The sequence below is a fragment of the Rhinocladiella mackenziei genome (assembly GCF_000835555.1).
Source record: "Rhinocladiella mackenziei CBS 650.93 unplaced genomic scaffold supercont1.7, whole genome shotgun sequence".
NCBI lineage: Eukaryota > Fungi > Ascomycota > Eurotiomycetes > Chaetothyriales > Herpotrichiellaceae > Rhinocladiella > Rhinocladiella mackenziei.
Window position 1 is genome coordinate 1,397,645 of NW_013550598.1, and position 19,357 is coordinate 1,417,001.

The following is a 19,357-nucleotide window of genomic DNA, read 5'->3' on the forward strand; positions in this document are numbered from 1 at the left end:
GGATGAGGATACTGAGAGCAATGTATGGAGTCGCTCCACTTGAGACAATTGGCCTCTTCGGCTTTGCATGGACGAGTCTCGGACCTGACTACGGCATTCCCTGGATTGCCCCCATGATCGCCGCCTCCGCCACGGGCGGCAATGATCTCGCGCGTGATTTCCTGGCTGGTATTGCCGCTCTGTACAGCGCTCCCTGTGAGTACCAGTTCCTGTCTTGCCTGAGTCCCAATCCCCCAACTTCATAAGTCCCCCTCGTACTCTTGGGACCATATCGTAATCGACCGGCTGATCTGCTCGTACTGTGATCTAGTCTACGAAAATATCGGCAAGAAGTACGTTCTCGAATATCCATCGACGGTCCTCGCCTGTCTCTCCGTCGTCGTTATTATTCCCATTTACCTCTTCTACTGGAAAGGGGAGTGGTTCCGAAACCGCAGTAAGTTCGCCAAGGAACTGAATGCCGGACGCAAAGACGCGGTCGAGAGAAGGAGGAGTTCTGCTGCAGCTCTGAGGAATAGGAGGACTCTTGGAACGGCAAGCGAAAAAGATGGAATGAGACACCGAGCAAGTACCCATGCCGAGGACGTCAGACACATCGAACAAGTCTGAGTTGCCGATCTATTTGGGGGCGCTTTCGTGGACCAGAGATCCAAAATTATTGTGTTGCCGGATGATATTCTACATTTCTCATGTTTGTTCCCGAAAGAAGGTGCAAAGTCCAGCGAAAGATCAGCTTCGTGTTATACTCAGGCCAGATCGACTTCAGGGTTCCTCCCTTCTGTGAGCCGAGGAGAACTACGAAAGCACCGCACCGGAGGGTCTCCTCGCTCAAAGCTATATAGTATCTAACTTGTGCAGTGTTGCTGTCCATAGTCGATGTGTTCAGTAATCATAATACTCTCAAGAGAACCAAGTACGGTGTATCAGATGCTTTGCGGATCGTTCCATTGATACCGGCCTAAGCGATAGGACCACGGTTCAGACAAGCCTTCGTAGGGTAAGCAGAATCAGGCAAAGGCATTTGAAGTTCTTTGGATTCGGTGAGAACCCACCTCTAAATAATCGGACTGAACGCCACTTGATCAGCATTAACAAGGTAGCTTCTGAGAACTTGAAAGACCAAATATTCCTTGGCCTGGATACTTCATGAAATGTTGCACGACCAGATGGCGCTGGAGGTATTTTCCGAGCAAGAACCTCCAGCCTGAAGAGGCAGAGTCCAAAGAATCTGATTGAAAAGGCACCGCTTGAAATCCGCAGTGCCGTCATCTGGGCAACTATGATTCTCGTATTACTGCATCCCCCGTCCTTCCGGGCTGGGTACTTGGAAGCAAATTGTTGGATATGAGCTACCAGTTGGTGGGAGGATAACGCGAAACTATGTCGCGACGAATTTCTTGGGCCTGAAGATATTGATGCATCACTACTACCCGAAACGTCGTCCTCCAGAGGAACAGGGGGGGGCCGGGATCAAATGGCAAAGACTTTATGACGGGTCATCGAAACATAAACATAGCATTCGAGAATTGAACTCAGAACTGGAGCTCTGACGGCCTGATCTACTGTGACAGTCAATTCCCCCACCGATATGTTGCGAAAATTGCTGTGCCCTGTTTTGTTGCAACATTTATTCTTCGTAATCAGCGTAGGGGATTTTATAAATGCTAAATCTCCTGGCTGGACTCAACCACACTGGAATGACACCCACTTCAAACTCGACGCGAGTGAATAATTGAAAATGTCTTGGAGAGAGCCTTGCTGAAAATCGGGCTCCGGCTAGGATAGAGAGATGGAACTATTTGAGATACGGGTTCAAATTTTGGGACATTCTGTTACCGTATTCTGAGTCTTGTGCGGCATTTCACGCATCGCACATCCAATTGAGCTCTCCAATTGGGTGATTGACATGAGATATTTTTGCCATTCACAATGGGATGATCAATGTCCCTCAACTAAGATGAAGATGACTGACTGCGAATAACATCCACCACGCTCGGTAAGATCTCTTCTGCCGGCAAACTAGCTCGAACAAGAGCTCTGCGCAACGTCATCCAGCTGTCGTGAAAATCTCCACCGCCATTCACACTGGCCGTGCCTTCAGTGGCATGGGAATGACTGTGAGTCGGGTGTGTATAATCTCCAAAGAAAACCTCCTCTTTTCTGACTCCGCCAAGATTCAAGACTCCGATACCCATACCTTGCTCATGGGCGCGCTTTACCAACCTCCATGCCGAATATGTCGCGAGTGAACTACCGACGACCAGAATCTTTGAGGCACTATCAATGGCGGCTTCTGCCAATGCTTTGACAGAGGCGGGAATCGATTCGCCAAACATGATAACGTTGGGCTTCAGGACGCCTACGGCGTCGGAAGCCGCGGACATTGACTTAGTAGGGGCGGTCGGGATCCAGGCCCCATCACTATCGACGTTGACATGGCCTTTTGACCCATCGCTCAGAATGGGCGGCCGCTTCAAACAGCTCGGACATGCCGGATATCGGAAAGTGGTGTACGGCGCGCCCGGCACATCAGCATCACCGTCCGGATTGGTACGAAATCCTCGCCGTCGTCTTTCGATAGGATTGTCCGTGTCCAGCGCACCAGACTGTAAGAGCTCGGTGAGAAACGAGGCCCACGCAGGATTCAACTCGGCCAGGCGTGTTTGGAAGGCATCCCTGTCCATGGGCTTCTTGCAGCTGAGGCATATGAGATTGCGCAGAAACCCGTGCAGCTCCACACAGTGCAATCCCGGGTGCGCAAGGGGGTGGAACGAGTCGACGTTCTGCGTTATGACGGAACCAACAAGACCCAAACGGCCTAGGTCCCGGATTGCGAAATGTGCAGCATTGGGCTTGGAACGGTGCAGGCCGCGCCAGCCTAGAAATGAGCGTGCCCAGTACCGTTTACGAGCTTCGTGGCTGGCGACGAATTCATGGTAGTAGATGGGCCGGTAGCTTTTGTTCTGTGTGTAGGTCCCATTTTCTCCGCGGTAGTCGGCCAGGCCAGAGGCGACGCTTATCCCCGCCCCGGTGAGGAGGACGGTTTTATTTTGGCTTTTCGGTATATTTGTCTCGGAGCTAGAATCGGTGGAGGAATCGTCTTGTGCGAGGGCAGAGGAATGAGAGTGATGGGGGGGAGAGGAGGGAGTAGGAGAGGTCAAAAAGTGCGCGAGGGCTCCTATAGCACCTCGTTTCGTAGCTGCGGACGGTGGGATGATTAGGGGCGGTGGAAGGGGTCCCGTATAGGGGATACGCATAAGCGGTTTGGACATATGCGAAGCATGGTCCTGAAGGAGGAAAGAAGGCGAGGGAAGAAAAAAAAAATCAAAGAGGTTTTGGGACGTCGATGTCATAGGTTTGCTGCCGAGGATTTGCCGGGCTTGACGGCTTGAGCAGACGAGGCTGAGACGAGGCTGAGTCAAGGCTGAGGGAGAGCAATTCAGCAGAGCAATTCGTCAACTAGTTTATTCATTTCTCAGCTGATCAGTCAGGTCTATGCTATGCTTTATCAAACCAATTTCGTCCTCGATTTCATGCGATACTCATTACCATCATTGACACCACTTCTTTCACGCCCATTTCCCCAGAACACTCATCCCAACAAACCCAACAATTAAACTTGTCAACCCAACCCCAATCCTAGCAACACTCAGATTGCTTCCGGTCATCTCACCACCTTCAACAACCCAGTCCCGGGCCCACATATCCACCATACCGACCCAGGCCAAAATACCGGCGGAAAGGGCATCGAGTGTTCCAATTGTCAGGATGGTGCTCCTATCATTGCCATTGAAATCATGAATCACTCCCAACCCAATGGCCATACCTAACGGCGTGATCAGCGTAAATGCTGCAGCCATGAGAGCTTTGGTAGGCCAAAATGAGGCCGTCCCTCGAGGGACTGACGCAATGCGAGCACCAAGAGCAAGCCCTTCAAAAAATTGGTGAAAGACGATGACAACCAAGAGAGTGCGGTAGAATGAATCGCCGGCCACGACAAGGGTGAGCCCAATCAAAATGCTGTGGAAAAGAACTCCTGCTTCCATTACCAGGACGGAGAGCTTCGAGTTTGGATTGGTTGGATCGAAGGGGCAGCCATGGTGGTGACCGAGATTTGCCAGAGTGATCTGATTCTCCGCTTCGGCGCGTTCTGGATTCGAACTGGGAAGACCATTGGCCTGGTTGTCCGTGTTCTTAGCCGAGTCATCTTGCGGTGATGTTTCCTTGCCGGAAGAGGCTGCGGTGGTGGTCCATTCACTCGAAGTCATCCTTCTTCGCCTTGTATTCGGGGCTCTCGAGAGAACAATTCGATGACCGATGTATTCGAACAGGAAAGCGAGGAAAATCCCCGCCATGACAATGGCCGATGTCGTAGCTTCGTAGTCTAGTGTTCCGAGACATTCATTGTTGAACATCAAGGATGCATGAGTGTACAGCTAGGATTGCGCGAATTAGTAAGAGAAAGCACGGTAGCAGACGCGGCCTACATGAACGAAAGCCGTTGACACGATCACCCCAGTCCCAAATTGTTTGACGATTGTGAAAACCCAGGTATTGACGTTCTGGAATGGAATCTTGACAAGCAAAAGAGGTGCAAAGACCCCCATACCGCTGGTGACAAGAACGACAAACAAGGTGCCAATTCGAAGAGGGATATCGTAGTCTCGTTCCTGAAGACCGCAAGACGCAGAACTGCTGCTTTCAGATTCGCCCACTGGTACACAGTGTCTGGAAATGTGAGCGACTTTGGCCTATTTCATGCTGGAAAGAACATACTCGACTCCGGCATGAAAGTGACAATCCACCTCTTGTTCTCCCTCATCTTCGTCAGACGAAGTGGTTCCTTCGGCCACAACTAATACTTCTTCCCCACTGGGACCCACGCAGTATCTGAGTTTTGTCAGTACAAGCGGAATGAATTCTCGCGGATATATTACTGTTCTTCACCATGATTGTGGCAGTCGGTATATTGAGCTGGCGATTCTCCTGTGGGAGTCGCAGTCGTAGAAATGAGGACTTCCTCTCCTTCGCCATTTATGCAGTAACTACGCTCGTCAGACTAATCCGTCGATCTTGGGGCCGTATGATATACATCTGGGATCCATGCGTATGGCAGCCTGTCACCGCTGGATACTCTTCTGTGGTGGTGGCCGTGGCGGAGACTTGTGCAGGGATCGTTGCCGTCGATAGCGTTGTCGAGACAGGGAGGGAATAGGTCACCAACGGTGTTTCTTGACCATCTGGGCCGTAGCAGTATCTTTCTAAATGGTCAGTAATGATATGAGAACCGGACAACTATACCCACTCAACGGTGGAATGGTTATGACATCCGGTGTAAGTGGTTTGAGCTGTAACAGCGTCGATCAATGCGAGGGCAAACAATATCCTAGCCCACATTATGCAGAGCTTTTCGGGTTACAACGACGATTGATGCAATGCACTGTCGCGACGAGATTTGAAGACACGAAGAGAATGAAGAGGGGAGAAAAAAAGGTGCTGCTAAACGCCGCTTCCGTTTGCCGAGTGGTACAGTCACATCTGGAGAGCTTGCAGCCTTGACTTCGACCTGTTCTCTGCCAAATCTTCCCACCAGAGTTTATCGCACGATGTCCTCACTTGGGGTGAGGATCTCTTGTCGCTCTCATCAAAGCCATTCATATTGATGTTTGGGTAATGCCAACACCACTTTGGAGTCCACATGGCCAATATTCGGAAGTAAAGGACTTCAAACTTGCCAGACCAAGCGCAAGAGCTAAGAAGCAAAAGTAAAGGGAACACACAGCCAAGGGATAAGGTACTCGAAGAATGGAACAAGCTGGTTTGTCCGAATCCAATGAGATCCAACATAAATGGTGGAGTGTGGCTAGAAAACTCTTGGTTTAAGGTACTCACTTTTGTCTCGGCTTTTCACCGGATCGACACCTCGAAGAGCTGTCGCCGAGCTTTGTTAACGGCCTTTTGGTCAGAGATGAACAGCATGCCACAGATGTAGGGAATTGCTTTCGACATTGACCATCATGGAGAGCATGTCTCCCTCAAAATTGGCATTTCTCGGCGAGGCTGTACCATGTCCTCTTCGAAACCTTATCTCTTTTTGGGCGAACACGATGCTATGCCGTATCTCGGAGAGCATCTCAGGGACTCTGATTTGGCCGTGAACACCAACTGGTGGCAAGGAAATCAAGCGCAAAGGCGAGAAGTCGGGATGTCACATGTCTCCCTGCTGGCAAAACTTACCATTTACGGATTGGCGTCATTTCCCCAAAGAGGGCCATTCATGGCGGGACATGAAAATGATCCGCTTGCCTGCTATTGATCGGGTCAAGATCGTCGTTTCATCATGATTCTTCATTTGCGTTTGCGAAATAAAATTGTTTCTAAGCGACAATCGCGTTTTGGTACCACAGGCATGGAATTCTGGAACTCCAATATCTCAGCAACTTGCCAGGAACCAGAACCGGCAATGAATCATTCGTGTGATATTACAAACAAATAGGCCACTCCTTTCCACATTCCCCACTTCCTTGCTCTGTCACCTACAGAACCAAGGCACCAAGACCAGCCGCCAGCAATAGGCCTTTCCCGACCGCGACAGATCCAGCACCACCTGAATCGAACTGACTGACCGATGTCGACGAGGAGGTGGAGGATGTCTCGGTGGCAGAGGTGGTGACCAGTGCGTCGGTCGAGTAGACCAATCCCGATGAAGATGTCGCGGACGAGATGTCAGAAGTCAGAGTGTATGACGAGCTGAGGCCACTGTCGGTGTCGGAGGAAGAGCATGAGGAAGAGGTGGAGCCCTGCGTCAACGTTTAGGAAATGGGTCGACAGAAAGGGTTCAAGGATCGCTTACAGGAGCACAGCATTTACCGACTATGGTCGAGCAAGTATATCCGCCTTCGCAATGATCTGGCCGCGTCATTAGAAATCAGTGGTGTCAGGAGCTCCCAATTATATGGACTCACATCCATCAGCGCAGCAAACATCGCCTTCATCAGGGTTGTAACACGAATCATCTCCGCAAGGCACACTTCCAGCACCGTAAATATCGGCGCAAGTGGTTGAAGATGAGTCACTGCTGTCCCCCGAGGAGCTGGTGTCGGTATCATCATCATCCGGGCAGGTATCGTACAACGGATCGTTGGGGTCGTAGCAGTGATAACCATCTGGGCATTCAAGATAGGTTGGTCCAAAGCAAGAGGTGCAAGTCGCCCCTGTCTCGTAGCAAATGTCGTCTACGCCGCTGCTCGAGGTCGATGTCGGTGTCGACGCGGCCGCACTGGAGGTATAATCGGTGGTGCTGCTTCCTGGGCAAGAGTCGAGCCCATAGTAGGAATCGCCCGGGAGATAGCAGTAGATGCTGCTATCTGGGCAAAGAGTGTAGCCATCACCGAAGCACTCTTCACAACTTCCGGTGCAACGCTTATCAAGAGACCGTGACATAAGCTTGTTGGTTGATGTGGGAAGTCTCGTTCGGCCAGGGGTCAAGCCCTTGATGATCGCATCTTCGGGCTCCTGCGCCGAGGCGAGGAGGACGAGGGAGGAGAGGAAAAGAGCTGTCTGGCCAAACAACATTGTGTCGGATTTGAGAAACTCTTTGTAAATGAGCGACTGGGGGGGAAGGGAAAATAAAAATTTTAAAAGGTAACTGATATAAAAGAGCGACGATGAAGCTGTGAACTTTGAGAGACACAGAAGAGTAGGTAGCGGATGCTAATAAAATATACCCAATATGAAATCAGCCTCGTGCTGCTCGGAAGGCGTGAATACGGATACGTCCAGAATTGAATCATGTATGCCACCACCCTAGCCCCTTGTTCATGCTCCGAACAGGTTACTTGAAAGGGCGTATTTTATGATCAGCAGAACCCACGAAGTTCCTTCTTTAGACGAGACCATAATAGTTTTCAGGCGTTGATTCGTCGTGAGGGGGAATTCATAACTCAAAAGGGTTCATGAATGGGGTATGGCGGTCGAATCTGAGCAGACTCAGCCCAACAGGGTTCACGTAGGGTAGAATAGATGGCAAGGTCTTCCGCCAGGGAGTTGGGGGAAACCAACGAGAACACGTCTTAAGATTTGACCGATGATCCCTTGCCAATCTGCTGAGCTGGGGGAGAAACCGGTGTCACAAATAGACGCCGGAAAAGGGCTGAAGAGGGAGGATAGAAGAGGTTTGTTTTTTCTCCAGGGGCACCCCGTTGGTTAGTATATGCTTGGCAGATTGGGGGCTGCCTTGGCAAAGGGTTCGTTCGAAATTCGGTAAAATCAGATGAATCTCTTGATCCAGTCTATTCTGCGCCATCTATCAATTCGAGGCATTTCCTTTCGCCGTGACAGAGTTGCGCGTTCGTAGCGAAAGCTCGATGGTGGACTGACGACAAGGCTTGTCAGGTACCGTACACAGCCTCTCGAAATGTGCAATCTCGTGTCTGCTGTGCGCCACAGCAACGGTCTGTGCGTTTCTTAGCTCCAGGGGCGTTGACGCCATTCATATTCAAGTGGGGGATGGAGATTCCTTAGTCATTGGAAAACGCTGGGTAAATCACCTGGGGCCAGGGCACGTGTACGTCAAAGATCTTCGACAAAATCCTCGGAAAGGTTTCGGGTAAATCGAATGACTGCCAAATGCGGATTCTTGACCCAGAGCTGCCTTGATGAAATTATGTCATAATGGGTCTTGTTCCGTTGAAAGCGTCCAAGAAAAACGTTCAGTTGAGCCGAATTTCGCCTTGCCAAGCCGGAACCTTTGGAGTCTGGTGTACAGAGGTATTAGAGAGCCCCAAGCTACTTGTCTGGAGAGACAACTGGTATTATGGTCCCCTTTTCAGATGGAGTCTGCTCCTTCCGTGTGTCATGACTGGTTGAATTTCAAATCTTTGAACTCCTTAGTTGTGTTGGTAATGGCAATTTCAACCGGTAGTCTCTCCATACTACTGGCTCCAAAAAATCCATGGACTCCTTTGGTGCGATTGAGAACATAATCGGCATCTTTGGGCTCGGCAATGGGACCACCGTGGCAGAGAACAATAATGTCGCTGTTGATGTTGATTGCGGCATCCCGTATGTCTTGAATCAATTGGACACAGGTGTCCAACGACTTTCCCGTCCTTGCACCAATGCTGCCCGATGTTGTCAGACCCATATGGGCGACTAGACAATCGGCGCCGGCCTTCGTCATTTGCTCAGCCTGTTCGACATTAAAGACATAAGGTGTGGTGAGGAGATCTAGTTTGTGTGCTTCGGCAATCATTGCCACCTCTTTATCATAACCCATTCCGGTCTCTTCTAGGTTTGCTCGAAACGTACCATCAATGAGACCAACGGTAGGAAAATTCTGAACTCCGCAAAAGCCCATGTTTTTGAGCTGTTCGAGAAATTTGGGCATTATTCGGAAGGGATCTGTACCACATACGCCGGCAAGGACTCCGGTCTTATTCACAATGGGGATGACTTCTCTTGCCATGTCGACCACAACTGCATTGGCGTCCGAGTACGGCATCAGGCCTGCGAGACTGCCTCTTCCAGCCATTCTGAACCGCCCAGAGTTGTAGATGATGATTAGATCTGCACCGCCGGCCTCGATGAATTTGGCCGAGAGACCGGTACCTGCCCCAGCTCCGACGATAGGTTTTCCATTCTTGATTTGGTCCCGAAGATGGGAGAGGACTTCCGACCTCGAGGATGGAGGCGGCATGGTCGAGGTGGGAGACGCAGAGGCAAATGCAGAATTGCTAGGACCGAGCGGTCAACATCTGATGTTGCTTCTGACGAGATCCGTGAATTAGCGGTAACACGTGGATGATAAGTTCGTTGTCGCACGTCATTGCTCACCTTTGATAAACAGCTGGCCTCCTGCGGTGAAAATACGAGAGAGGAGGGGTACGGGCGTAGCCAACCATAAGTGGCCTCGTCACCAGCTTCCCTGCGTGGCTCCCCAGCGGGCATTTTGTAAATTCAAATTCCTCACCTCCAAGCTCGTCGAATTCCCGAAGCTTCTCTGTCATGTAGGACCTGGGTGTGTGATGAACATCCTCCGTGAAAAGTTAATACCTCTCATTGACTCGACACTCGGTCCATCATGCTTATGCCAACCATCCTCGTCGTCGGTACCACGGATACCAAACTCGATGAAATCCTGTATTTGCGAGAACAGATTCTAGCTCAAGGTACTTGCCGCACCAAGATTCTCGATGTAAGTCATACTGCAGCCAAGTCGAATACCCTGGACAAACTCCCTCCCGGCGAGACCCTCTCACCGTTACGCGAACACAGTGCAACCTTGAAGGCGCTTTCTCGTGGAGAATACATCGACCAGGCCATTGAGCTATGTCTGCCAATGGTCAAGGATCTCGTATCCAAATCTCAAATCCAAGGGATCGTATCCTCCGCCGGCAGCAGTGGCTCATCCCTGGCGACAGCCTTCATGCGGAATGCATGTCCAGTGGGATTCCCCAAACTCATGGTTTCAACAATGGCAAGTGGAGATGTGAAGCACTACGTCGAGGAAACAGATATCACTATGATGTACAGTGTCGTCGACATTGCGGGGATCAACTCCATCCTCAAGCGAATCCTTTCCAACGCCGCTGCAGCGATCTCGGCCATGACGGTTTCCTACGCAAAGTCTCTTGTTGACCCTTCTTTGACAGAGATGAAAGGCAAGCGGATTGCCATCACCATGTTTGGCAACACTACACCTTGTGTCGACCAAATTCGTCGAATCTTGACCTCCACCCCACATGACGTTTCCGAATATGAGATCTATGTGTTCCATGCCACTGGATCGGGTGGTCGTGCCATGGAACGACTCATAGCCGAAGGGCAAATTGACGCGGTGGTGGATTTGACCACAACAGAGATCCCAGACGAACTCTTTGGTGGCGTTCTCAGTGCGGGACCAGATCGACTCGAAGTTGCGGCAAAGATGGGTATTCCCATGATTGTCTCGGTCGGAGCATGCGACATGGTCAACTTCGGTCCGAAAGATACCGTGCCCGAGAAATACCAGGATCGCAAACTGTTTGTTCACAACCCTGCGGTGACATTGATGCGTACCACGCCAGAGGAGAACAGGAAAATTGGCGAGTTCATTGTCTCCAAACTATCAACTCATGCCACCAACCCGACGGCGATTCGCGTTCTTCTCCCTCAAGGTGGAATCAGCATGCTTGACGCACCAGGAAAGCCTTTCCACGATGTTGATGCCGACAATGCTTTATATGAGAGCATCGAGGAAGGATTGGAAGCCACACAGATCGAAATCGAGAAACATCCACTACATATTAATGATGAATTGTTCGCAGGACATGTTGCTTCTGCCATACTGGAGGTCATGGGTGTTACACCGAGGAAATATAGGCTTGCCAACGCCAGGAGACGAAAATGGAGTTTCGATCATGGTGCGACGGTGATGATGGCTAGGAGAAGCAGCCGGGTTGAGATTCCGGATGCTGTGTAGGAGTGATTAGTTTCCTTCTGTTTTGAGTGCACCTGCAGTCACACTCTCGTTTACACATATCTGTCTTGATTCTTTATCAAATACCCCCAGATCAATGTTATTTATTGTCAAACGAAACGTGGTTCCAATTTTCCTTTTCAATGCATGGAAAAAAATACGAACAGCAAGCAGTTGATGTGCCCCTGCTTTTGTGGTCCGGAGATCGGATAATCTATTTTCCGCCAAGGCTGCGCAAGTGTTTTGCTGCTCTTGAAACCAGAAACTTGACCTTCCGGCTCCCTTGCCTCATCCACATCGAACCGGATTCCCAACTGACCGTATCACACCATCTTCGACAATGCCTCACGCCGCCCCTTCTCGTTACGCTCCTACCGCGACCTCAGACCTCGAAGCTGGCTCCGTCCTCAAACTGGGCGAATTCCAAAACGAAGTCACGCTCAACCTCTCTGAAGCACGCATCATCCTGCAAAAGACGCTCGCCACCCGCGCTGCCCGCGGTGGAGCCTACGAAGAGACGGAAACCACTGCCAAAACGCGCGATTACCTTGAGATCTTCGCCGTGTTCAAGGATCTCGCAGAGGCACAGCAGGTTGAGGGCATCATTACTTCGTACGGGGAGAATTTGGAGCGCTTTGAGAAGTCTCAGTTGGGCAGTTTGGTGCCGACATGCTCGGATGAGGCGAAGGCATTGATTCCGAGTTTAGAGAAGAAGGTAGAAGATGGGATCGTGACGGAAGATGAGTTGGAGGGGATTTGCAGGGAGTTACAGCGGTTGAAGAGGCAGGCCCAGCTGTGAAATTGAACATAAGGGAGAATGCCATACCATATGCATATCTCCGCATGTGTGAGCCTCTGAAGATATTTGGCTACCTATTCGGTCGGTGTGCAGAATCAGGTCTTCACATCAGGGGATTTTGAATCAGCAGAAAACTTGAAATCAGGACTGGGCCGAGAAAGACTCGAATGTCACGAGCGCTGCCACGACTGATCTATTTATCGGTGATAATGAGAGCCGGTCTTGCACACATCCCACAAGAAACCGGTGGACCTGATAATTATCTGCGCAATGCTATCCACGACACGGCCGCATCGTTCTCACAGATGTAATGATCAGATGAGATCCTCTCTGCGATAAGCCGCGAAACGACTAAGCTCTGGCCTCAGATCACATTGACGATTTCTAATGAGTTTGTTTGCTATGGCCACTACCTTTCTTACATTTCATAGCACGTTTGGGAGGGATATTCGATGCGTGACATGGATTCACACGTCCAACAGGTGACAACCCGGCAGAAATAGGATATGAATGACAATGAGTATGGTCCGTTTTGACCAACGAGACTCAAACACAACCACCTTCCCCTCTTCGGGCCCGGTCGGGGGTTTTCCTTGACTTCCATTGCAAACTGAACTGACTTCTACTTTACTCACCCCCATCAAACCTATACCATTTAAGCGAAACCCCAAAATTCGCAGGTCTTCGCGAACCCAGCACCTTCGTCATATTCCCTCTTCCGCTAAACATCATATCTAATTTATTCCCCATGTCAAACATTGTTTTCTGAAAAAAAATGACATCATGTCCAAATCCAATGGATCACGCCTACCGCAGCCCAACACCTCATCAGTCCACCTCCAGAGCAGTAGGTCACGATATATCCGTGAAGTCGAACGGATCTGAATCGTTCGACGACGTCCTCCATCACCAGACATCAGGAATTCAATTCGATATCGAAGCCCATCTCCAAGAATGGCGTTTTGGGGGCGAAGATCGATTCCCCCACTGATTCTATGACGAGAATCCTAGCCGCCGACGCTCGTATGAGCACAGTCATACAGTAAGGGGCCAATGCATATCGAGAACCCCAGTCGACATCGCCAGTCCAAACCGAGGCCAAAATCACGGGCTCTGGAATGGCGTAGGAGCAGGAGCAGGAGTAGGGATCCATGAGTTCGTAGTCATGGCCGGGATCGTAAGAGGTGAAGGGGTTAAGAGCTATGGCCCAGGGTACATCTCCGGAGCACTTATCGCTGCAGAGGATAGCCTGATTTTTCATGGAGCTAAGAGTTGGGAAAGGGCGTGAGGGCGGGAGAGAGCGTGGGCGTCGACGGAGCCAAGGCAGGAGGAGATGGCGCGAGATCGTTGAACCTGATCCAGCCCGATGGCCCCAAGTCTGCAAGAAGAGCTGATTTTGGGGAGGATGGCTGGAAACTCATTCGCTGGGCCAGGAAGGTCACGTCCATAGGTTTTTAGCATGGTCTTCTGTTGGACTGAGCGCGCACTAATTCATGCTGATTGTACTGTATGAATATCTGTGTGGACATCCGAGTCATTCGTCCACGTCGTATCTGATTCTCTCTTTGTTTCCAAATGCCCAGTGAAGTTGAGAAGCAAAGGTCAGTACCTGCGCCAAATGGAAGTGAAAATTGCCCGACAACCTTCAATGTGCCATTTCATTTGGTGATCCTGGATCACGAGACAGGGAAAAGAGATGGTTGAGCCAATGTGAATGAAACCCGTGATGGATCCAGTCACTGCTGTCCGGCTTGTATACGAAAGCCAAAATTTCTCTTTCTTTTCCTTGTCCAGCATATTTACTGGGCCCAACTTCTTTCAGAAAGTCATCTTTTCTCAGCCGGGCTTTCCTTCGAGCGGAAGATTCAGAGCCACATCACCATTTTTGCAGGGCTTGAAAGTCAAAAATCCAACATGAAGCCTTGTTGTCTCGTCGATGTTTTGTGCTTCTTTCTGGACTAGACAGCAACATCTCCAAATCTGACGAAATATCAACATCAAAAGACGTCGCAGTAACGACCATCGCCGCAAGGACAAGACCGACAGACCACCAAACCACAGCAAGTCGTGCTCCTCAGCTTCAACAAGACAGTACCATTACTCCCGCTGGTGTCGGCATTGGCATTGGCGCTGACTCCAAGTCTATGGCCAAGTTTCCATAGGTTGTTGTGACTTCTGCCGGCCCCTGCCAAGAACCAGGGATTTCTCGGCAGAAGGTAGAGGGAGTTTAAACATGCGAGACATGACTCGGAGGCAGGAGAGAGACAAATGGGAAATTAATATCGAGGATCCGGATTTTCCGGAAAGACTAGTTGGTGATGTCAAAATACGTTGGTGTGTGGTGATGTGAGTTGTCAGGTTTGTTGAGTATGGAGATGAGATGGTTTGGATATTGAACTGAAAGGATTTCGAGGCCCTGGTTGATCTAAGAATGATGTTGGTGAGGTATGGTGCGAGTTGATCCGGAGACCCGGGCATTGGTTATTTGATCGGAATCCAAAAATTTGGTCTTGCTTTATAGCAAGCTTGACATTGCCAACCCTGGACCACATTCCAGACCCAGTTTGACCGGTCAACTGAATTGGCGGTTGTCGTGTGCATTTGGAATTGCGCAAAATGGAGGAGATAACGGTTAGCCATTTTCGTTCCAGGCAATCTAAGGCTGCACAAATGCCACACTTGCCGGAATCCGAAAACTGGCACAGAACATCTTCTTCTTCGGTGCGACGAGCCGAACATAACGAATCTCCATTTCCAACTCTTCATCATAGAGGTTGACTTCTGCGCCGATATGCCTTGATATCTTCTGGCAAATCTCCTCGAATTCATCATGTTCAGTCTCAAGTTTAGCTTGGAATAGATAGAGGTGAATCCAAGGCAGCTTCTGTGACGTATGCGGTTTGAACTCTCCCTCTCGACCGTGATAAGTGCCTTTGAATGCGTCCAGAAATTCGATGGCGGACGCAGGTAGGTTCATGACATAATGTGAAAAAATGGTTGGTTCTTGCATCGTTCTCGTATCGTTTTTGGCTGCTTCTCGTACGGCCTCCTTGTCTTCTTTGCTGGCATGTCTTGAAGCCTTGATTTTCGGCTCTATCGTCACTCTCCGTGGCGAGCGTGCAAGTTCCGCTGTCGCCTTGCGAATGAAATCTCTGCCATCTTGACAAGACGCGGTCACGAAACTGGCGACTTTGTTTCTTACGATTGCATCTTGCAAGCTTTCATGGGAATCGGGATTGAGATCATTAGCTCTCACGAAAACTTTTCGTTTCCCTGCCGGTATAGCGAAAGGTCCGACTCCAGCCGTGACGTCGCAGACGGCTTCACCTTCGCTAAACGTCTCAAAAAGCCGAGCATGTTCTGTGCCTAGGCGAGAATTCCAATAGACTTTGCCGAAGTTGAATTTGAATTCGCATCCGGATTCGTGGACTATCACGTCGAGATTGTCGGGACCAGCAAGGACCTCGTAAGGAAATGTTCGAAAGACAGACTCGGTTCCGACGTCGAAAGTCTTGTTGATGACCGTGGTGATGGTGGGATTCTTGTCAAGAAGGACTTGCCCGATCAGGTGTTTGTACGGCAGATACGGTGTTCGTAGATTCACATGAGCTAGTGGAGGTCAGTAGAGGGGGTTGTCGATATGGTCCGAGAAAACTCACCGACATGACCTACCTGGGCGAAACCGGCGGGAGTTTCTTTTTCTTCGTCTGGTATTTCGGGAAGGATGGCTTCGAGGATATTATCTAGAATTGCGTATTAGCATCTAGAATGATGGACTTCAGGTCGAATTTTGAGACTCACTTACTCATAGTCCAGTCATCATAGGTGAGCGTTAAATCGTACGGGCGTAATTTTGCTAGATTGGCTTCCACCAATTTTGAAATAGTAGACGACCACGTTTCAGGCGCTGGGACTGCGTCAGCGCTTCTCCAGAGACAAAGAAGTGCCATCTACCATTCGCATCAACCTCCGGTCTCAGCAAGAGACATTTTGCTCCGGGAGTAATTTCATCATCCCGCATTGGTTTGATAGGGTGCAACCTGAGCATGTCTCCGGAGCTGTCGAGTTGTTTCCTGACATTCGTAATTTGCTTGAGGTCTGAGATGGTGGCAGCTGCTAGAGGGATGACCTTTCGAAAGAAGGACCTGTCCAGGGTTTGCATAGATCGATTGACTGGAGGAAGAAAATTTTCGGGGAGGTCTGCTGAGTTCATGTTCATTTTTCTTGTAGCATGAGTGAACCTGGAGAATTGAAGTTTAGAGAACAGTTGGTGGAGATGGTTTGCCATGCGACGGAGAAAATGCCGGGGCGTCGTCTAGACGAAACTTGGGCTTCAGGCAAGGTACAGATGGAGTATTTTTGGATTGACAGATACCGGGCCGCAGCCAAGAGTATGTGCCAAGACACTAGTCCTAACTCGGATTCAACGCGTAAAGTGCAACGCGTAAAGTGGAACGCGTAGATATACGACTATAGGCTGACCTCAATATCCTCTCATATTTGTACCAACATCGGCTGTAGATGCATTGCATTGCCTTGATATGTCCAACGGGGTACTCGGCAACTTCTTCACATCTTCACCGAAAATGGCACGAGCCGAAGCCCCAGCAAATACCGAAAATGCTTCGATATCGACAACTAACCACTCGGCATATCCTGGTGATGGCGCAAGGCAGGGATCCCTAAAGCGATCGAACGGGACTTGTTTGAATTCCTCCAAACAATTTGGCAAGGAGTTGCAGATCATGACTCTCCGATTCACTGCGGTGTTCGGCATAGATAACACGAGTCGCTTCGTTGACAACGGATGGCGGATAAGTCGAAGTTTCTGATCCCTCCAAAACCATTCGAAAAAAGGACAAATGTCAACCTCGGCCGATTCCTGAGGTGTCTGGATTTCCTCCATCGAGTTCACTGAAGCCGACACCACCAATGAGCCTGATCTGACAATGGCCTCCTTCATAGTGGGAGCCAAGAGAGATTTTGTCATGAAGCACCAACTTCCTCAAGATGGCGAGCCAAAGTCCGAGACCAAAGACATTAAATTGCCATTAGCTAGTGGTGATATGATCTGGGTGCGTGGGCCCAACCCAATCAAACTGGCTCCATAGTGTTCTCAAGCGAAAAGCCCCTGAATTTGGCAGGAGCCGAATTAGTATCACATTGCGTCGAGCTTGGATGCCCGTCGACGCCGAAAATTAGTGTCGATACAATGTTGGTGATGGTGGCGTGCTCAAATAGGATAAATCCAAAAGAGAGAGAGCGGTCCGTGGTCAAAATCGACCGAATGGGGATAATCATGTATTCATTGCTTTTTCCGTTTCCCTTTGTCCAAAATTATTCCGGTGATTGATCGATAAATTGTTTTGCCCTCGACAGTGTGAGTAGTTACACCAAACACCAAGAGGAAGACCATCGAGAGGAGGGAAACGACCAAGAACGAAAGCCAATACGTCTTGAGTGTGTACTTCTCTGCTACTTCCGGAAGTTGAATGGAGAAATAACCAGTCATCAGACTGACTGGAAGGAACAGGATGGTCGCCTTGGCTAAGAGAACGGTGGTTCGTGTCAACCTTTCAACAGCCTGGGACTCTTTCAGAGCGACCAAGTTGAAATTCTGTGATGCGTCAGCAAAAGAGCACGGTCTATCTGGGCTGGTTACCTACCATGAGCACCAGTGACTCCTTCTCCTTCAAGCACTCCTCGATTTCTGTCAATGCATACAATCTGATTCGGTCGAGCAACCTCTCAAATCGAACTACGGCAGAAAAGCTCAATTTCACGCTGTGCATCGAATCCTCATCCAAGAAGATATGTTCATCTTGGGCCAGTTGTGAGGCTGCCGTATCGTGATAGATTCGAATGTCATGAAAATGGGATCCGTTTCCGGCTGATAAGGGGCCGATGTTGGCGTCTTTGGTCGATCGCTGGCGATGCAGAAGCCGCGAGACAATCAGTTCATAACTTTGATACATGAGTTTCAGGACCGTCAGTTGTCTCCCCACGTCGTGCACTTGCTTGATCAAGGACACATCGGCCGCTTCGAACATGAGTTGTCGCAACTCTTCCAATGTGTCTCGGTACGGATGTTCCCTGCGGGCGAGCAATGCGTAGGTTGACCACCAGTCATCGAAGAGATAGTAGAACAGAAGGCTCGCGGCTTCGGTTGGAGAATATCCCGTTCCAGCCGGTTCATTCCACCTGACCCGAACCTGCATCAATGCATCGAGGGTATTGTTGTGATTATGATGCTTGGACAGATGACGGAAGATATTGACAACATGGGATCTGGTATCTTTATATGCTTCTGGGTTGACCGGTCGATCAAACACAGAGATGACAGTCCCATCGTCACATATGAGCAATGAAGTCCAGATACGCTGTCCAGATGGTTTGCTGGGGTCTTCATTTTTACTTTCAGACGAGGAGAACAGGGTATTGAAGCCGACATGGATGAAGTGGTGACCGAAATCAATGGAACAAAAATGCCACAGATCGTTGACGACATCTCCGAAGTTGATGTCCTTCACAGTGGCTTTCGGCTTTGACTGGATGGCATCTGAAGATGGAGGAATCCCTTTCTCAACATCGGTCATCCTTGCTGTGGGTGTCCTCTGTCCTGATGAAGTGCTTGAACTACTGCTATTTGTTGAGGCAGTGCTGGGTGTCTGTGTTGCACTTTTTCTCGCAGGACAAAGCAATCTGGTAAGTCGAGGCGACAGGCCATACTTCTTAGCAACAGCTGCAATGGTTGTCCTTTGCGAATCCGAGGTCCAAAAATTCAACCACAAGGCTTGAGTAGCCGAGCGGTTTTCGGCTTGTAGCCATTTAAGGGCTTCTTCCTGGCTGACGTCGACGGCACATTTGGCTTCAGAGCTCTCGAAGCGTACGATGAAGTTTTCGGTCGTGGGATCCGTCAACTTGGCCGTGCATTGCTGGAAAGCGGTCTCTTCGTCGAGATTGTAAACTTTGCGGGCGGCTGGAGGATTAATTTTGGCCATTCTAACACATTCATACCTTGTCCGTAAGCGCCTTGGATCTGTGACTTCCCAGAACAAGTGAGAACGATGGAAAGAAAGTCATGGGAAAAGAGACGGGAG

General features: G+C 49.9%; 9 protein-coding genes across 9 annotated transcripts; 3 read left to right on the forward strand and 6 right to left on the reverse strand.

Annotated features, from left to right (window-relative positions):
* Positions 1-20: 20 nt before the first annotated feature.
* On the forward strand, positions 21-609 carry Z518_09315 (uncharacterized protein; the record flags this gene model as incomplete). Its single annotated transcript, XM_013413271.1, has 2 exons — positions 21-195; positions 311-609. The coding sequence occupies 2 exons, from the start codon at positions 21-23 to the stop codon at positions 607-609; spliced, it is 474 nt and encodes a 157-aa protein (XP_013268725.1).
* A 1,343-nt stretch (positions 610-1,952) lies between these two features.
* On the reverse strand, positions 1,953-3,272 carry Z518_09316 (uncharacterized protein; the record flags this gene model as incomplete). The annotated part of the gene is made up of 1 exon (XM_013413272.1): positions 1,953-3,272. One exon carries the CDS (start codon positions 3,270-3,272, stop codon positions 1,953-1,955), a length of 1,320 nt encoding a protein of 439 aa, XP_013268726.1.
* Positions 3,273-3,569: 297 nt separating this feature from the next.
* Positions 3,570-5,397, reverse strand: Z518_09317 (uncharacterized protein; the record flags this gene model as incomplete). The annotated part of the gene is made up of 6 exons (XM_013413273.1): positions 3,570-4,436; positions 4,488-4,728; positions 4,777-4,890; positions 4,938-5,045; positions 5,093-5,257; positions 5,306-5,397. The coding sequence occupies 6 exons, from the start codon at positions 5,395-5,397 to the stop codon at positions 3,570-3,572; spliced, it is 1,587 nt and encodes a 528-aa protein (XP_013268727.1).
* A 1,139-nt stretch (positions 5,398-6,536) lies between these two features.
* On the reverse strand, positions 6,537-7,575 carry Z518_09318 (uncharacterized protein; the record flags this gene model as incomplete). The annotated part of the gene is made up of 3 exons (XM_013413274.1): positions 6,537-6,800; positions 6,854-6,909; positions 6,966-7,575. The coding sequence occupies 3 exons, from the start codon at positions 7,573-7,575 to the stop codon at positions 6,537-6,539; spliced, it is 930 nt and encodes a 309-aa protein (XP_013268728.1).
* Positions 7,576-8,854: 1,279 nt separating this feature from the next.
* Z518_09319 (uncharacterized protein) lies at positions 8,855-9,697 on the reverse strand (the record flags this gene model as incomplete). The annotated part of the gene is made up of 1 exon (XM_013413275.1): positions 8,855-9,697. One exon carries the CDS (start codon positions 9,695-9,697, stop codon positions 8,855-8,857), a length of 843 nt encoding a protein of 280 aa, XP_013268729.1.
* A 384-nt stretch (positions 9,698-10,081) lies between these two features.
* On the forward strand, positions 10,082-11,461 carry Z518_09320 (uncharacterized protein; the record flags this gene model as incomplete). The annotated part of the gene is made up of 1 exon (XM_013413276.1): positions 10,082-11,461. One exon carries the CDS (start codon positions 10,082-10,084, stop codon positions 11,459-11,461), a length of 1,380 nt encoding a protein of 459 aa, XP_013268730.1.
* A 337-nt stretch (positions 11,462-11,798) lies between these two features.
* Z518_09321 (uncharacterized protein) lies at positions 11,799-12,257 on the forward strand (the record flags this gene model as incomplete). Its single annotated transcript, XM_013413277.1, has 1 exon — positions 11,799-12,257. One exon carries the CDS (start codon positions 11,799-11,801, stop codon positions 12,255-12,257), a length of 459 nt encoding a protein of 152 aa, XP_013268731.1.
* Positions 12,258-14,913: 2,656 nt separating this feature from the next.
* Positions 14,914-16,476, reverse strand: Z518_09322 (uncharacterized protein; the record flags this gene model as incomplete). The annotated part of the gene is made up of 4 exons (XM_013413278.1): positions 14,914-15,866; positions 15,917-16,000; positions 16,063-16,164; positions 16,212-16,476. 4 exons carry the CDS (start codon positions 16,474-16,476, stop codon positions 14,914-14,916), a joined length of 1,404 nt encoding a protein of 467 aa, XP_013268732.1.
* A 1,086-nt stretch (positions 16,477-17,562) lies between these two features.
* Z518_09323 (uncharacterized protein) lies at positions 17,563-19,258 on the reverse strand (the record flags this gene model as incomplete). The annotated part of the gene is made up of 2 exons (XM_013413279.1): positions 17,563-17,874; positions 17,924-19,258. 2 exons carry the CDS (start codon positions 19,256-19,258, stop codon positions 17,563-17,565), a joined length of 1,647 nt encoding a protein of 548 aa, XP_013268733.1.
* Between the last annotated feature and the right edge of the window lie 99 nt (positions 19,259-19,357).